This window comes from Physeter macrocephalus, unplaced genomic scaffold (assembly GCF_002837175.3).
Source record: "Physeter macrocephalus isolate SW-GA unplaced genomic scaffold, ASM283717v5 random_790, whole genome shotgun sequence".
NCBI lineage: Eukaryota > Metazoa > Chordata > Mammalia > Artiodactyla > Physeteridae > Physeter > Physeter macrocephalus.
The window spans coordinates 921-16,908 of NW_021146076.1; the positions used below are offsets into that span (position 1 = coordinate 921).

The following is a 15,988-nucleotide window of genomic DNA, read 5'->3' on the forward strand; positions in this document are numbered from 1 at the left end:
CTGATTTTCCATTTAAGCAATATCCTGCTTGTCTCCACCAACATATACCCTCTGTGTGGTCATTTCTCTTGGAGTATAAGAGCTGGATCCCCTTTGTCTGTGGTTTGGCTTACTCTCTTGAGTAACATGGTATATTTGCTTATCAAAACAGTCTTTTCATTGCCTATTCCTGTAGAAACCAGGCTGTATTGATTCCTTCCCTTCCTTGATAGTGACTACATGCCCAGTCTCCCTGGAAGAGGAGCTAGAGTGACCCAGATGGCCTGTGTCTGCACTTGAGAGGCTTCTCCCTTTTGCTTTCAGTCAGAGCTGTGGCATCGGCCTCCTCATTCCCTCTGTTGGTCAGGCCTGCACCCTCCACTGCCCCTTCTCATTGTCCCTGTGCTCTTACAGAATCCTCATCCTCCCGTCCCTAACATCACTATTATCAAAGCTGGTCCGTAGCGATCCTTTGTTCCAGCCTCCTTTGTCCAGATGAGGAAATAAAGCCCAGAGAGGCTCAGCGATTTGCCCAAGATCACACTGTGATTTGGGGGCCTGCCTGGGGCTGGAGCTTAGACCTGACTGATTTGGCCAGTGCAGTTTCCAGCTGCAGCTCCGTCCTGTTCAGAATTCACTTGGTGCATCTTAGCCAAAAGAATGGCTGAATTTGACTGAACATTTTAAATTTTTTGTTTTGTTTATGTATTTGTTTGATCTCCGGTCAAATAGTAATACCTTAAATACGTAAATATTTAATCCAATGCATCCTGAGGCAGACGTAGTTTGTGGTGTGGTATATTTTCAGGGCTGTTCATTCTCACTGGTTCAGGTTGGATTCAGGTGGTTTGACTCCCTGTTTCCTGATCCCCGATCACACGGCACCCTACATGGCCATTTCTCATGTTGTGTGGAGGACCTTGATTGTATAGCCACATATATTTCCTATCAGTGGCTGCCAAACCCACAGTACCCCTGCTTTCTGGCATAAGCTTATATGGAACCATCCTTTGGCGTGACTTCCTCGGCCTATTGCTGACCTGAAGCTCTTATTCCCACTTTCCTATTAGCAGCCTGTTGCAGAGGCAAAGATTCCTGAGAAGCGGGCCTCACCATCCAAGCCAGCCTCGCCATCCAAGCTGGTTTCTGCCCTGGCCGGTAGGCCTGGCTCCAAGAGCACCCAGACTGTTCCAAAAGCCACAGCAGCTGCCGCTCTTGCCTCAGTTGGGCCAAGCAGTAGGAGCCCCTCTACACCCCTGCCCAAGAGGCCCCCTGGTGAGTACTCGCTTCCCTCCCATGGGAACCAGTGGGGAGGAGGGTGGGGCCTTGGCTTTTTGCTCCAGCCATAGTGCCGGCCGGCATCACAGACAGCTGTGCAGACCTGCTTGTGCACCAGTCCTTAATGAGGTCTGTTGAAAAGTGATAGCCTCGATCTCCATGTGAGGTTAGTAGGTATGTGTATCCAGAAAAATCCTGAGTGAAGGGGATTCTCATGAATTCCAAGGTAGAATTTACTATTCCTTTCTTAGTAACTCCACAGCACCCAGCACGTTGTGTTCGTGGACTTTCATGATAAGAAACAGGCCATTCAAAGAAAGGCCACGTAGAAGGGCAGGCATTGTCAAGACTGTAGAAAAGAGTAAGACACAGTGCTTGGCCTTGGACGCTCCATCAGGGCATGGTCTTTACTTGGCTGTCTGATTTACTAGTTTGTTCTCAGATACTAGCACAGCCCCTGGCTCAAACAGTTTGGTAATTGTTGAATGAATGCATGAATCTCAGTTTTGGATGAGCCATTCAGTAGGTTATTTTGTTAATTGTGATGTTAAAAAGTATACGTTTGTGCAGCAGTCAAGACTGAGGGGAAACCTGCAGACATCAAGAAGATGGCTACGAAGTCTGCACCAGGTAAGACCCCATCCCCCGCTTCATGGATCCCAGATTTAAACCCCCACCTCTTCCATGGCTTTAAGGCTCCCTTCGCTCTCTCCCCTGCACACCTGTTATCTCTCACTCCCACCTTTGCAGCTGACGTGAGTCGCCCAAAGAGCACCTCCACCAGTTCCGTGAAGAAAAGTGCCGCCGTCCCTGGGTCAGCACCCCCAGCAGGGGTGACTCCCAGCCGCATCAAGCCCACAGCCACGCCTCCCCGGCCCTCTGGGACTCCTTCTGTGGACAAGAAGCCCACGTCAGCCAAGCCCAGCTCCTCTGCCCCAAGGCTGGGCCGCGTGGCTACCAATGCTTCTGCCCCTGATCTGAAGAATGTCCGTTCCAAGGTTGGCTCCACGGAAAACATCAAGCATCAGCCTGGAGGAGGCCGGGTGAGTCCAGGGAGCTTGGGGTCCTCGGCAGGCTGGCCCCTGCTTCTTCCCCTGCCACATCTAAGCACCGTTCCCAGGCATGTCCTTGCATCGGCCCAAGGGGCCCACCATGCAGGGAGCAGTCAGGACGTTGGATTCAGTGCCAGGGAATTTCATCCTGGGCTCTGCCTCCCAGCAGCAGCAAGCAGGTGGCTCTGAGCTTTCTCTTCTCCTCTCCTGTTCTGCATTTTGGGGTTTAGGCTTACGTTTTTGGAGACAAAAGGGTTCTGCTTTACAAAACAAACAGAGGAGGCCTCTGAGCCTTGAACAGGTGAGAGACACTGGGCGGGAACCTGGTTTGTTCTGTTTCTTACCCCTGCACTGTGAACAGCAGGATAGGCAGAAAGAAGATGGACTGCCTCTTTGTTCCCTAAGCCGTGTCTTGGGTGGAGAATCTGTCTGAACGAGGACTAGTGTCCTCTTGTGGCCAGGGTGACTTGCTGCGAGCCCCTGGCTTTCCTAAACAAAGGACCGTGATAGAGTGTTGAGATGGAGAAGCATGGCTGGCCACAGCACTTCACTTTAAGGACTTTCTGGGTGCATCCACCCCAGAATTATTTGTTAACTATTAGCAACCACGGGGATTTTATGTGTGAAAAGGTGGTGGCAAAAGTCCAAGTTCAAAGTCCCGGGAGCAGCAACCTTCTCACCTCCTGCCTCATTCTCTAGCATTTAAACCACCATCACTGGCGTGCGCCTCCCCCCGCCCACCCGCCACTCAGGATAGGATACTTAAATCGCTTCAATCCAGAGCTGCTAAAAAATTGAAGAGGGTCCAAAATGAAGCAGAATCCTGGTGCTCTTGGAAGACACTGATGGAAAACTGGGATAAGGGCCCAAGAGTTGCTTTTTTTTTTTTTTTTTTTTTTTTTTGGCGGTACGCGGGCGTCTCACTGCTGTGGCCTCTCCCGTTTGCGGAGCACAGGCTCCGGACGCGCAGGCTCAGCGGCCATGCCTCACGGGCCCAGCCGCTCCACGGCATGTGGGATCTTCCCGGACGGGGGCACGAACCCGTGTCCCCCTGCATCGGCAGGCTGACTCTCAACCACTGCGCCACCAGGGAAGCCCCCAAGAGTTGCTTTTGACAAGAGATTATGGCTCTAACGTACCCAGCCAGGCATCTGGGGCTGTGGTGCTGATGGCCTGCCCGTTCCCCACCCTGGCCCATGCTCTTCTTATGTCTTCATGGTGCAAAAGTTGCAGGAGGTCTTGGTGGAGAGTTGAGTAGCTCAGTCTGATGATGAAAGTATTTTCTGTTGCAACGTACCTGAGGGTGTGGCACTTCCCATCATCAGCAGTGGCTCCCTGTGACCATGGCAGCTTGCTTGGGGCATATCAGAACATGGGCAGGGGGGTGGGACATTGTGATTTGAAAACCCCAGTAGACACTCAGAAGAGAATCGCTCATTTAGCCTCCTTCTTGCCTCTTCTCCACAAATGGTGTCTTGATCTCTTCCTCGTGTCTCAAGTCTGGTCTCTAGACCCTCTCCCTCCAGCTTGGTCTGCCCTGGCAAATCGGTGGTTTTTTTCTAGGAGCAAGGGTGACCTGCTTCTGCATGGTGGCCTGGCCTGGATGCGAGTCCCCTTCAGCCTTCTTCCCTTCTTAGTATCTGGGCTCTTGTCCTCTTGGTTTGAAATTTGCCCTCCCTTTATCTCCATCCAGGCCAAAGTAGAGAAAAAAACAGAGGCAGCTGCTCCAGCTCGAAAGCCTGAACCTAACGCAGTCACTAAAGCAGCCGGCCCAATTGGCAGTGCACAGAAACCGCCTGCTGGGAAAGTGAGTTTTATTTAGACTTTTACCTCTTGAAGGTAAAAGATGGTCAACTGTTTCTTCCAGCCTCAGTCACTTTCCCTTCTATTGCACTTTTTTCCTGTCCTTAACTAGTTTCTACTTCTCCCCGTGTTCCTTCCTCTGTGTTTGATGACTCAGGCATCAGAAAATATTCTCCATTAACCTGAAAGTTAACAGAGCTAGGAGTCCACTAGCCCTTTAGGGAATATTTATTTAGTTGGATAAAATGGATCCAAACACTTTCAGTCACTTCCTTCACTCTGACCTTGATCTGAAACACACCCATTATGTACACAAACACACACACAGTACCCAGCTTCTTCGTCAGTAAGACATGGCACTGGTAACCTTCCAACAGTAGGAACCCTGGAGCCCCTGTGCTTCAAGTTCAACTGAAGGCCCCTCTCAGCACCTCTGGGTGTGGAGATAGCTTCATTCGTCCTGGTTCTCCAAGGACCTCTGTACTGAAAGTTAGGATGCTGATTCCCAGCGAAAACCCACTCAGCATGGGGATTGCACCGTCACCTGGATGCAGCGGGGAAATGCTAGGTTCTTTCCCCTTGTCTCCACACCCTGGAGCCAGGGCCCTCCTCTTGCCCTGGGAACCTTCTGCCCTTATTTGTGGCAGGTAGGTGGCCAGGGCAAGGACTTTGTATGGTTGGCAGGTGGGGAAGGCTGCGCCATGGTTTCTGGGAGCTTCTAGAGGTCCTGTAGGTCTCTGGTTCATTAGGAAAGTGGTTTGCTCACCAGTTGTTCATCATTGATGTTGTAAAGAAGGCAAGGAACAGTTGGAGTTTCTCAGGGTAGATTTCTCTGCTCTGGGGAGAACTCTTCAGTTTGGGGGCTACATCATCTGTGAAGTGCTCTAAGAAAAGGAAGGAAGGATGCTGGCAACTATTCCTTCTTGAGAAGGCTCAAAAAGGATTCTCTGTCCCAGATCTTGGATCTTGAGCCTTTGTGTTGCTCCGTTCCAGGGGGAGCCATTTATATACAACACATTGTGCAGGTGCCCCCCCAGATTGTGCCTCACTGCAGCCCTGCCCAGAGCCTAGTCTCTTTACACATGAAACAGGGCACAGGATTGGACATCTGGAGGATTGTGGAAGGGGTTTTACCCTGGAATCAAAAAGAAGACTAGACTTAAACCTAAATTGCGCTGTGCTTTCTTGAGTCCTGAGACAAGTGGGCTCTGCGTGAAAGTGTGGCTTCGGCCTGTGCCCCCTGGTGCCCAGGGTTCTGCATAGCAGGTCCAAGCTGCCTCTGGTCCCTTCCTTCCCAACAGTGTCAGATCTGGGCTGTGAGCCAGCGGCCCCGGGCTTCTCCACGCAGCCTTTGCTTCCTAGAGCCAGTCTGGCTGCAGCGATTCCAGGCTCCAGATTTAAGGGAAGTGCCATCCTTGGGTGAGGACGGGTCCGGATGAGCAGGAGCCTTGCAGAGAGGAGCGTCGGGGAGAGAGCAGGCGGGGGTGGGCCCTGGCTGAGTGGGCATTGGGGCCACTGCTGTCTGCACCCCGTGAACTGCAGCCGGCCCCCAGGAGCAGTGAGGATGCCCATGTAGCGCTCTGGCGACATCTTCTGTCCTTGTGTTGTTTGTTCGTGTTTTCACTCCCTTTCCTGCTCCTTCCAGTTTCTTGGCCTGTGCTTTTCCACAGCTGTTCTGCTGAAGGTGGGGTTTTAACAGCACTCCCTGCCGCTCATCGTGGTCACGTGTGGACTCACTGCCTGCCCCGTGTCGGTTCTAACCAGCCCTCTCCCTTTGTGTTGTTTTTTCTGTTCTCTAACACTCCAGGTCCAGATAGTCTCCAAAAAAGTGAGCTACAGCCATATTCAGTCCAAGTGTGGTTCCAAGGACAATATTAAGCATGTCCCTGGAGGTGGTAATGTAAGTATGCGCTCGGGGCCGCTGGCGTCTGAGGCACCCTGGAAAGAGGGCCGCCCTACGCTGGCGGGCGAGCGGAGTCGGGGGGACCCCGATGCTCAAATGTGTTCAGACTGAGTGTTTCTGGTGAGCCCTAAACGACAACTGGGTGACACCCACTTGGCATCTTTTGCCCCCGTGGGTGAGAGGCCTTAGGGGTTCAGAGACCTGGTCTGAGGGACGCGATCTGTCTCGAGTCCGCTCTTGGGGATGCAGTGGTCCTGACCTGGAGACACATGTCCGGACTTCTCCAGAGCCCATCCTTGAGTCCTTGCTATTGTAGAGCAGGGAGTTTGTGTTCCACTTGCTCCCACCCCTCCTGTGCCCTCTCTTCATCTCTGTGACTCTGCTCTTTCTCCTCTTCTCTCCCTGCTTCCTTCCCCCTCTTTTCTTTCTGCTCTCCTTCCCCCACTGTTTCCCTTTTCCAACCCCTTCCTCCTATTTCCTTTTCTTTCTGGCTCTTTCCCTCTCCCATCCAGACATCCTGTTTATCATGCTGCTATTCTGTGCCACCCTTAAGATCTGTGTTAGGGACACAGGTGACTGGAGCTCATAGGGAGGTCCTGGTCTAGGGAGAGATGGGGTAGATCACCATTGTCACCTGGCATGTGGAGAACACACTTGCATTTTCCACATCCCTGTGACATAGCCCTGCCCTCACCGCCTCTCCCCTTGCTTCTCTCCCACCCCAAGAGGGAGAGAGCTGCCCTGTCCTGGTCTCCCTTGGGTTCATTCAGTTCCTTCTCCTCTCTTTCCTGACCTGGATTAAGTCCTGCTCTGCTTACCCTCTTCCTTTTTAGGCTCTGTCCCCTGCCCCCTCGGTGGTCATGTCGTCCTGCCCATGGCTTACATGCCCATGGTGGTCATGTCGTCCCGACCCTGCAGTTCTGCTGTGAGGGTGCAAACATAGAACACCTCTTTCTTCCCTCCGCACAACTCCCCTACTGCACGTCCTTCCTGGTCATCTCCCCACCACTGGCTCTTCCTGGCGTGGGCAGAAACTGCATCCTTGGCACTTGGGTGGCCGGTTCTTGGCCAGCTTGGAAGTTGGCCAGAGATCAGCCATCCCAGTGTGGGAAGGCAGAGGTGGGTGAAGCTTTTAAAGGCAGTGTCTGGTTAAGGTGAGAAAGATCCAACCCGTGAAGGGCGCAGGTAGGCACTGGCCCTAGCTTTTCCTCTCAGGCTTTGGCCTAGATGCAAACAGAAGGCGAACAGGGATTCTGAGGGAACTGGGTTGCGTGCATGCGTGCGTGCGTGTGTGTGACACAGAAATGCATTTATATATGTTGTGTCATGTATGTCAGAGCTCTGAAAATAGTCCTCGTTTATCTGTCACCTAGTATGGTCTTCCCACACTGCCTACACATGACTTCAAACAAGATATTTTTTGGCGAGGGAATGTACTTTTTAAAAGAGTTTTCATTTTAGGAGGTTTCCTTAAACAGCAGAGCATTAGGAAAAAGCCTGTGACAGTGTTTCCAGTGGGAAGATGAGGGTAAACAGCCTGGACTAAGGCTCTGTCATGCCTTCCATCAGCCCCTCCATAAAGCCACCATAAACATACCTGTGTATGAGAAGGGTGGCCACCAGCCATACGCGTCTAACCCCATTCCCCCACAGGGCCCCCCTTCCCCCCAGAGAGAAATTCTGGGGTTACCACAGGGATTCGTGGCTTGGAACAGGATCCTGGTCAGTACTCCCCACATGTCCCCACGTACACATAAACATGCCTCTTGTTGAGAACTGAGAGGCCATCGGGTGCGAACATAGCAGCTACTTCTGTGGCTGATCCCAGTTTAAATGTTGCAGCAGTTTTAGTTCCATTTCACCCTTGCAAGGAGGGGTGTGTATGTTAATAGGTTCTGAGACCTGTTGGCAGTGTCACTTCAGTAGCAGTATTGACACCTGCAGTGGCCTGCAGGCCAGGGGCAGATCATGTGAGCACACGGCTGGAGCGAGGTGCGGGAATGCCGGGTTGGTGGTGAACAGGCTGGTGCTGGCTGCCGGACGTCACTGCGGGCTACTTTGGGGCCAGCACGAGAAACACACGTCCTAGGCCAGAGCAGCAGCACGTGGCTCCCTAAAGCCGAAGCCGTCAGTGGAGGCCGGTGGCTAGGGGGGCGGTTGGGGGTATCTTTTGGAAGCGGATTGTGGCTCTTCTATGTACCAGCCTGGGAAGGCAGAGCTTGTCTCAGAGGCTTTGTTAACTTAGTGAGATGCAATTAAGCTTTTTAAAACTTTTATTTATATATATATATATATATATATATATATATATATATATAAATTTATTTATTTTAATTTTGGCTGTGTTGGGTCTTCGTTGCTGCACGCGGGCTTTCTCTAGTTGCGGCGGGTGGGGGCTACCCTTCGTTGTGGTGCGCGGGCTCTAGGCCACGCAGGCTTCAGTAGTTGTGGCACACAGGCTTCAGTAGTTGTGGCTCGCGGGCTCTAGAGCGCAGACTCAGTAGTTGTGGCGCACGGGCTTAGTTGCTTCGCGGCATGTGGGATCTTCTGGCCCAGGGCTCGAACCCGTGTCCCCTGCATTGACAGGCGGATTCTTAACCACTGTGCCACCAGGGAAGTCCCTAAAACTTTTAATTATAAAAATTTTCAAACATATACAAAAGTAGAAAAAATGGTAACGTGAACTGGATGTACTTTTTTACCCAGCTTCATTTATTATCTTTGTGGCCAGTCTTATCTATAAATGCCCACTCCAGTTATTTTGAAGCCAGTTCTAGTTATATCTTTTATCTGCAAATATTCCAATATGTAACTTTAAGAGATAAGAACTCTAATATACATCTGTATATCATATAAAATCCCATAGCATGTTAAACAGGTTTGCTTAATCAGGAAACAAGTAAGGTCCGTAAGTTGTGATTGGTTGATTTGTATCTTATAATCTTAGGTTTCTCTTACTCTACAAGTTCCCTGTTCATTTTTTCTTTTTTCACGGTAATATTTTTCAAGAGTAAACTGAGTGGTTTGTCCTAGAATTTGGATTCTGCTGAGGATGTCCCGATGGTTTCACTTAACATGTTCATTAGTCCCACAGTTTTCTTTAGATTGATTCAGACTTGATTTTTTCCCCCACATTTTTGCAAGACGTTCATAGGCAGTGGTGGTGTTTCTGTCAGGAAACATAATGTCTCACTCTTCTCGTCGTCTCACGCCTCGTGATGCTGGCGGCTGTTGATGCCCAAAACCATGAGTTCAGTGAAGGTGCACTGTGGTGAGACTCTAATTCTCCTGTCCCTTCTTCATTTATTGGCTGGAGTACATCTATAAAGCGAAACTTCCCCTCATCAACTATTCTTTTTTTGAGGACTAGGTTCAGCTGTGGCACACTGTCAACAGACGTGTGGGCTCCACACCCTGGCGAGAGCCCAGCCGTGGCGAGTGACCTCTGTTGACTCCTCACAGGTCATCTCAGGGATGGCGCAAGATGAGCCTGTCACCGTTGCCGAGGACGCTTGGTGGCTTGCTTTAGCAGCTGCCAGATCTGTGGCTGGGAAAAGTACATTTCCCCATGCTCCTGTTTAGGGAGAATTGCAGCCTTGTTGGAAAGATGAGCCAGAGTAGAGGCTGCTGTTTTGATGGTAGTAGGTACGCTATAGATGATGATTGAGCACATGAAGCGATTAGTGTAGAGCTGATGCTGAGGTCCCTTCAAGAGATGGTATGAAGAAGAGATGGAGTGAGGTTAGAGCCAGGGAAGGCTTTGGAGAAGGCGGCCTCTGACCTCGGGTTTGGAGACTATAAAGAGAGCATGGGTGTGGACCTGGCAGTGTACACCCTCTCTCTCTGAGGCAGTCATTTTTTTGTGTGTTTTTCTCCTCAGGTTCAGATTCAGAACAAGAAGGTGGACATCTCTAAGGTCTCCTCCAAGTGTGGGTCCAAGGCTAACATTAAGCACAAGCCTGGTGAGTGGTGCCTCCCTTGTCCCAGGTTTCACCCCTATGTCTCCATCCTTCCATGAAGATTCCTGGAGCCACACACCCAGGGCACAGCAGTAGGAACAACGTAGTCCTCAGTCCCTGTCAGGGAGGGGGAATTCTGGGCACTAACCTTTTAGTTGGAGGAGGAACAGTGTGCAAGGTTTGCCATTTGCACCAGCAGTGTCTTGAGGACCTGCCGTGTGCATGGCGCTGTTGACCTAGGCCTAGGGGAAGGGTGCGCTATGGGCTAAGAACCCTTCTCGGCCTCCCAGGCAAGCGTTCAGGAGCTGGTGCTGAAGGAGCTCTGGAGAGTGGTGGCCGGGCCTTGCCTGTCAGGCTCAGGAGCAACAGGTATTCCCGAGCAGTGAAGCATCCACCACCAGCTCCAGCAGGAGATAGGGAGCCATGCAATAACGCTGCCTCGGCCTGCCCATGTGGATCTTGCCACTACAGCAATGCAGACTCTCCTGCCAGCAGCACAGGTGGCTGGGCGCCCTCGCAGAGGCCTCTGAGCCACTGGCAATGTTGTCTGAGCAGGGCCTGTGTTCTTGCCTTGGCTGTACCCTAAGAGCCTCGTGTGTCCTAGACCCTGGGTCGGCAGCAGATTTGGGGCAGGGCCATATCTGTAGCGGCAGGCACACGGGCTGACAGGTCCGGTGTCTCAGAGATCAGTCGCCACGGGCCAGTTAAGGTGAAGGCAAAGAAAACTCCCTTCCCTCTCAGCAAAAAATGTCATCCATTTTAGAAGGTGTTCTGTTTAAAAGGATCAAAACACTTTGGCCCTTAACTAACCTTCATTTTTCCTTCTATCTGGAAAATCCACTCTTGTGAGATACCTCCTTCCCTAGTGACACTGAGTGACTTGAGGTCCAGTTTTTGCAAGAGGCCAGAAGTCCAGTGGGTAGGATACCTGGAGAATTTGGCAGGAAGCTAGGTGTTGAGGTTGGTGATATGAGCCAAGAGGAGATGGGAGAGTGAAGAAGGGCTCAAGGGAAAGCCAAGCTGAGGGGCCGGGTGGCCAGTGACAGTGCTCTGGCCCTTGATCCCGTGGCCTCACTCTGGCTGAGCTGTGAACGTTGCCTGTGTACAGACTGCCTCCCCTCTGCTCCCGCCTCTTGCCTTCCCTTCTTTTCATGATGGTGAGATTCAGTTAAACTGCTCACCTAGACCATACTCCATCCTGTGAGTCACTGGCTCGCTGGTGACTTTGGGCAAGTCACTCCTCTCCTCCAGTATCAGTGCTGGCAGCTGGAAAACCAGGATTCCAGGATCCTGACCCTGACCAACAGGGTGTTTATGAGGCTGAAAGCATGTGTTCGCTGTGCCTCTTCCTTTGTCATCAGAGCAGGTCACATTTTCCCCATTTCTATACTGGGCACATCCCAGTCCTTGGCCAGCCTCCTGGCTTTGCCTGTAGGGCTATTTCTCTGCCACCCACAGTGACCCATTTCTGTTTGGTTCCAGGTGGAGGAGATGTCAAGATCGAAAGTCAGAAGCTGAACTTCAAGGAGAAGGCCCAGGCGAAGGTGGGATCCCTTGATAACGTGGGCCACCTGCCTGCAGGAGGCGCCGTGAAGGTAGTGAGTGGGTCCTGGAGGGGACACAGCTGGGGGGTGGGGTTGTGCGGCTGGAGTCTGGGTCCCAGCAGGTGGGCACCTGTCACCGCCCCTCAGTCTCTTCAGGAGTCATGTTTCACCCACACCATTGCTGTTTCCATCGTCTGTCATCAGTCCTGAGCGAGGCAGGAGAGGTGAAGAGGCCCCAGCCTGGTCACCTCTCACCTGTCCAGCTGGAGACGGAACGTTCTCCTGAGAGCCGTGGCCTGCCTTTTTGAGCCCATCTCAGCCATGTTCAGAGGGACAGGGCTGGAGTGCAGGTCCCCACAAGGCCGGGGTGTGTGTGGTTCGGTTCTCGCAGCACCTCCTGAGACGGGAGTGTTCGGTACCTGCTCTGTGTCAGGCTCTGTTCCGGGCCTGGGAGCGGGATGGCGCATTTTTAGCTGCCCGTGACAGTAGGCCCGGCATCCACCCCCTCTGGAGGCCTGCGCGGCCGGGCTCTGGAGAGCACTCGGGCGGCGGGCTTCCCATCCTGGTTGGGCCTCTCCTCCCTTCCCTCCCTCTCTTCCCTCCGCGCTCCTTCCACAGTACTGTGAGACCTTTTGTCTGCCAAGATGCTGTCTGTCCTTTGTTCCGTGTCATCGGGTAGCGGGGCCGTGGGGGCAGCGCCTTGCCGGCTTCCAAGGCTGAGGGTGGCTGCAGCTGCTCAGGGAGGGGTGGGCGCGGGAGAGGGGACGTGAGCAGTGCTGTGGGCCTTCCCCCTGCATCTGACCGCGCAGCGCGGCTCCATCCCAGCCCGCACTTTGTCCTGCCCCCCATCAGTGCTCCGTTCAAGCCCGGACTAGCTCCCTCTGTTGCAGCCTCTCAGGACATGCTCCACACCTTGTGAGGCCGTTCTCTGGTCAGCACCCCCGGGGCACTAACTTGGGTGTAGTCACTTGTCCCCGGCCACACGACGGGCGCACACAGACCAGGGCTCACGTCTGTGCCTTTCTGACCGCCAGTCTTTTCTTTACTCGCATCACCTCCCTTTCTTATCACTTCTGGAACTATTTTTCTAACACAGAGGCCCAATTCTTTCACTGCTCTGATTTCTCCTGTTGTCGCCTTTGGGCGTTCCTGGCACGGGCGTGCCAGCCCGCCAGTGCCTCCCAGCAGCCCTCCCTCTTGTGCTCTGGACTCACACTGGGTGTCCACGGCCACCACAAGGCCTTCCTCGCCAGGCCCCCACAGTCTCCCTCACACCTCCTTGGACACCTTCTTCCCTCCTCTGTGTCCCCAGGCCCCAGAAAGGTGCCCAGCACAGAGGAGGCCTGTGTCAGGGGCGCATGAATGATGGATACACAGGCAGCGCTGCCCCAGGAATGGCCGAGAAAGCCTCTCCGAACACTCGCATGTGTAGGGAGTGCCCTGGGATCCCTTAGGTCTGAGGTGGCGGCCTGCACCCCTCGGGAACTGGTTCAAGCTCCCGGAGCTCCCTAGCCCTAGTGGCTCCAGGCCCACAATTTGAGATCGTTCCTTAGCTTTTTTGCTAACAATCTGCTGTCATAAGTGTTTTGATCTGGCATCAGCCTTGTTGAGAAGCCAGGCACCTTTCACCTCTCATGTCAGAGGCTTCACGAAGCCTTTCGTCTCCCAGAGGAGGCTCTCAGAGCGTGTCACTAGCCAGACTGCACTGCTCTCCTGCCCCAGAGCCTGAGTTCTTACCCAGCACCCTGCCACCCAGACCAGGAGTTGGTCTGGCAGGTGGGGGCGGGGTGGGGGGGACCTGGTCTCGACTCCCAGGTGACTGTACCTTGAGCCAATGGGGAGCGGCAGCAGCGGGGGTGGGGACTGTGTGTGAAACCCACCACCATCACCATCCCACACCCTCCCCGACTGACCCTGCACTGTCTCCCCCACTGTTTCATTTGTAGACTGAGGGCGGTGGCAGCGAGGCCCCTCCGTGTCCGGGCCCCCCAGCTGGGGAGGAGCCGGCCGTCCCTGAGGCAGCGCCCGAAGCTGGCGCCCCCACTTCAGCCAGTGGCCTCAGTGGCCACACCACCCTGGCAGGGGGTGGTGACCAAAGGGAGGCCCAGACCTTGGACAGCCAGATCCAGGAGACAAGTAAGTGGCTGGGCTCGGCCTAAGGGCCAGCCAGAGGCCCTGCCACTGGCTGCAGATTGAAACTCCTTTGTTTTCTGACCGGAGTGTGGCCTGAATTTTAACGAAGCAACCTTTTATTTTCCAGGCATCTAATGATGACATTCTGGTCTCGTCTTCCGTCCCCCGTGTTCCCCCCTCTTGTCTCCCCCCCCCCCCCACCCCGTCACCCTCTTCCTTCCCTCCTCCTGTGTCACTGCAGATTGAGACCTACAGGCTGACGTTCCGGGCAAACGCCAGGGCCCGCACCGACCACGGGGCCGACATTGTCTCCCGCCCCCCTCCACTTCCCTGGCGGCCTCAGCTCAGGCACCTGGGCCCCTAGCTCCCTCTCCCGGGCTGCCCTCTAGGCCCCTCCCTCCCTCACTCCCTCCGCCTGCCTCACTTGCCCAGGGTGGCAGCAGCCCCGCCCCCGTGCTCCCTCCACTCCCGGCCCCAGACCCAGCTCCCTGCTTGGCTCCTCACCATTGCGCCGCTGCTCCGCGGAGGATGGGTGGAAAGTGGGGTGGGGGAGGCTAGTTCAGTACCTCCTGGGATCTGGGTGGGGGGAGCCGGAGTCCAACCTCCTCTTTGTCTGGGTTTTTTGGACCAAACCCAAGAGAAACTGACATACCCTCCCTCCTCGCTGGTCCAGCTGGAGGGAAGAGTGGAAGTGGATAGCCACGTGACGGCTGGGTGCTGACTGCTTACCCTGGAGCCTGCTAGGCCACTGCCTCTTCCTTTGACCCCACAGTGGTGCCCGCCTCGCAGGTGGCGCCAGGCACCTCTTGCTGCCCTCCCCCAAGTTAGTCAGGGGCAATGCTGCCTGTCCCCGCTGCTTCCCGTACCTACCTAGCTGCTGTCACACTTTATCTTTTGTTTTTTGTTTTTTTTTTTTTAAATAACCTGAAAACCGGTGGAGTAGTTTTGCAGGTTGAAGCCATGTCTGAATGAAAGTCGTTGGTAGGTGTTAAAGGAAACAGGGAGGGGAGATCCTGAAGCCTCCAGCCGGGAGGTGAGGCATTGGAGGCTGCCCTGGCTTGGGCAGCTCGGGGCCCCAGCCCCGGAGGTGGTGTGGACAGGGCAGGCGCAGTGGGGGGCTGTGGGCTAGAGGGCAGGCAGGGACCGCTAGGGGCTGGTCAGAGTGTGGACTGGTGGTTCTGGCATTTTGTGTGTATGCTGCTTTTCTTTTCTAACCAAGAGGCTGGTTTTGGCATCTATGTCCGTTTCATTCCCTGGGATCCGGTGGGAGACAAGGTTGGGCTGGAAAGGGCCATGGAGGTCAAATTCCTCCAAGCGTACAACCTAGGACACTCAAGCCCTCAGTTGCCAGGGAGCCCGATGTGTTCAGAACTCATGTGGATAGTGGGGAATCAAGTCTGGAAATTTAAAAATAAGTACATGAGATGGGCCATCCAGGCTCCCTTATGGCCTGACTGGAGAGTCTGGGAAGAGAGGAGAGGCAAGGCCAGCCTAAGGGGTGTGTCCTGGTTAGGCCTGGTCTTGGGGTGGCTGCAATGATAAGTCCCGGGAATTGTATTGACACGAAGATTCTTATTGCACTTGTATTTTTTGTATTAAAGTTTGCATGGTTTCTAATAAAGGATTAAAACGTAACAGTTTGTAGTGAAATGGCCTGGGAGTCTCCAAGGCTTCTCCTCTGGAAGAGCATTTTCTGCAGCGCAGACTTGGCCCCTCACACTCCCCACCTCCTCCTCTGGCATCCCTTGGCGCTGAGAAGGTGGGAGCTGTTGACCTAGGATCAGATTCGAAGTCCATGTAGAGGGAGGATGTCTGGGCTGGGCAGGTGCTCTCCCTTTCTGAGGTAGCATTTTCTCCAGGGAGGTTCGACACCATCTCCCCAGCTCCCCAGGCACATACCAAGAAATTGCAGGGGTCTTGTGGAAAAAGCGCTCCCAGGGCCAGAGACTGTCCACACAGTGCTTCAACGGCGCCAGGGACATCAGGGCATCCGTGTTTTGTCTGCAAGAAAGGGTGAGATGAAACTGGGAGGACGCAGTGGGAGGTGGGGTGCCAGATGCAGTGGGGTGACAGTAGTGGGCCTAAAGGTACCTGCACCTGTGTTGATGCTGGGGTGGACAACAAGCTCTCGGTCCTTTTACTCCGTTGGCCAAAGGTAGGGGTGGGAGAGGTGACCCCGGCGGAGAGCACTCTAGGGGGCGCTGGAGTGGTCAGCGTTCTGAAAGGTGGTTTGGTCACAGCTCCCTTGAAGGGTCCCACAAGCCAGAGAAGCTGAGAAAGCCGCCCTGACAGGTGGGACCAGAGGCCCTGTGTGCTGTGTTCTATTCTGCAGCCGTT

General features: G+C 53.9%; 1 protein-coding gene across 3 annotated transcripts; it reads left to right on the forward strand.

Moving 5' to 3' along the window:
• The first annotated feature begins 1,024 nt into the window (after positions 1-1,024).
• LOC114483928 (microtubule-associated protein 4-like) lies at positions 1,025-15,286 on the forward strand. Of its 3 annotated transcripts, XM_055083311.1 has the most exons (9): positions 1,026-1,254; positions 1,828-1,887; positions 2,008-2,300; positions 4,003-4,116; positions 5,920-6,012; positions 9,896-9,977; positions 11,457-11,569; positions 13,465-13,654; positions 13,893-15,286. In XM_055083311.1, the coding sequence occupies exons 2-9, from the start codon at positions 1,866-1,868 to the stop codon at positions 13,895-13,897; spliced, it is 912 nt and encodes a 303-aa protein (XP_054939286.1). In that variant the 5' UTR covers positions 1,026-1,254; positions 1,828-1,865; the 3' UTR covers positions 13,898-15,286. The 3 variants fall into 3 exon arrangements, with proteins under 3 accessions (XP_054939288.1, XP_054939286.1, XP_054939287.1); XM_055083313.1 differs by lacking the exon at positions 4,003-4,116 and having other exon boundaries at positions 1,025-1,254; positions 13,779-13,939; XM_055083312.1 differs by lacking the exon at positions 5,920-6,012 and having other exon boundaries at positions 13,779-13,939.
• Positions 15,287-15,988: the final 702 nt, after the last annotated feature.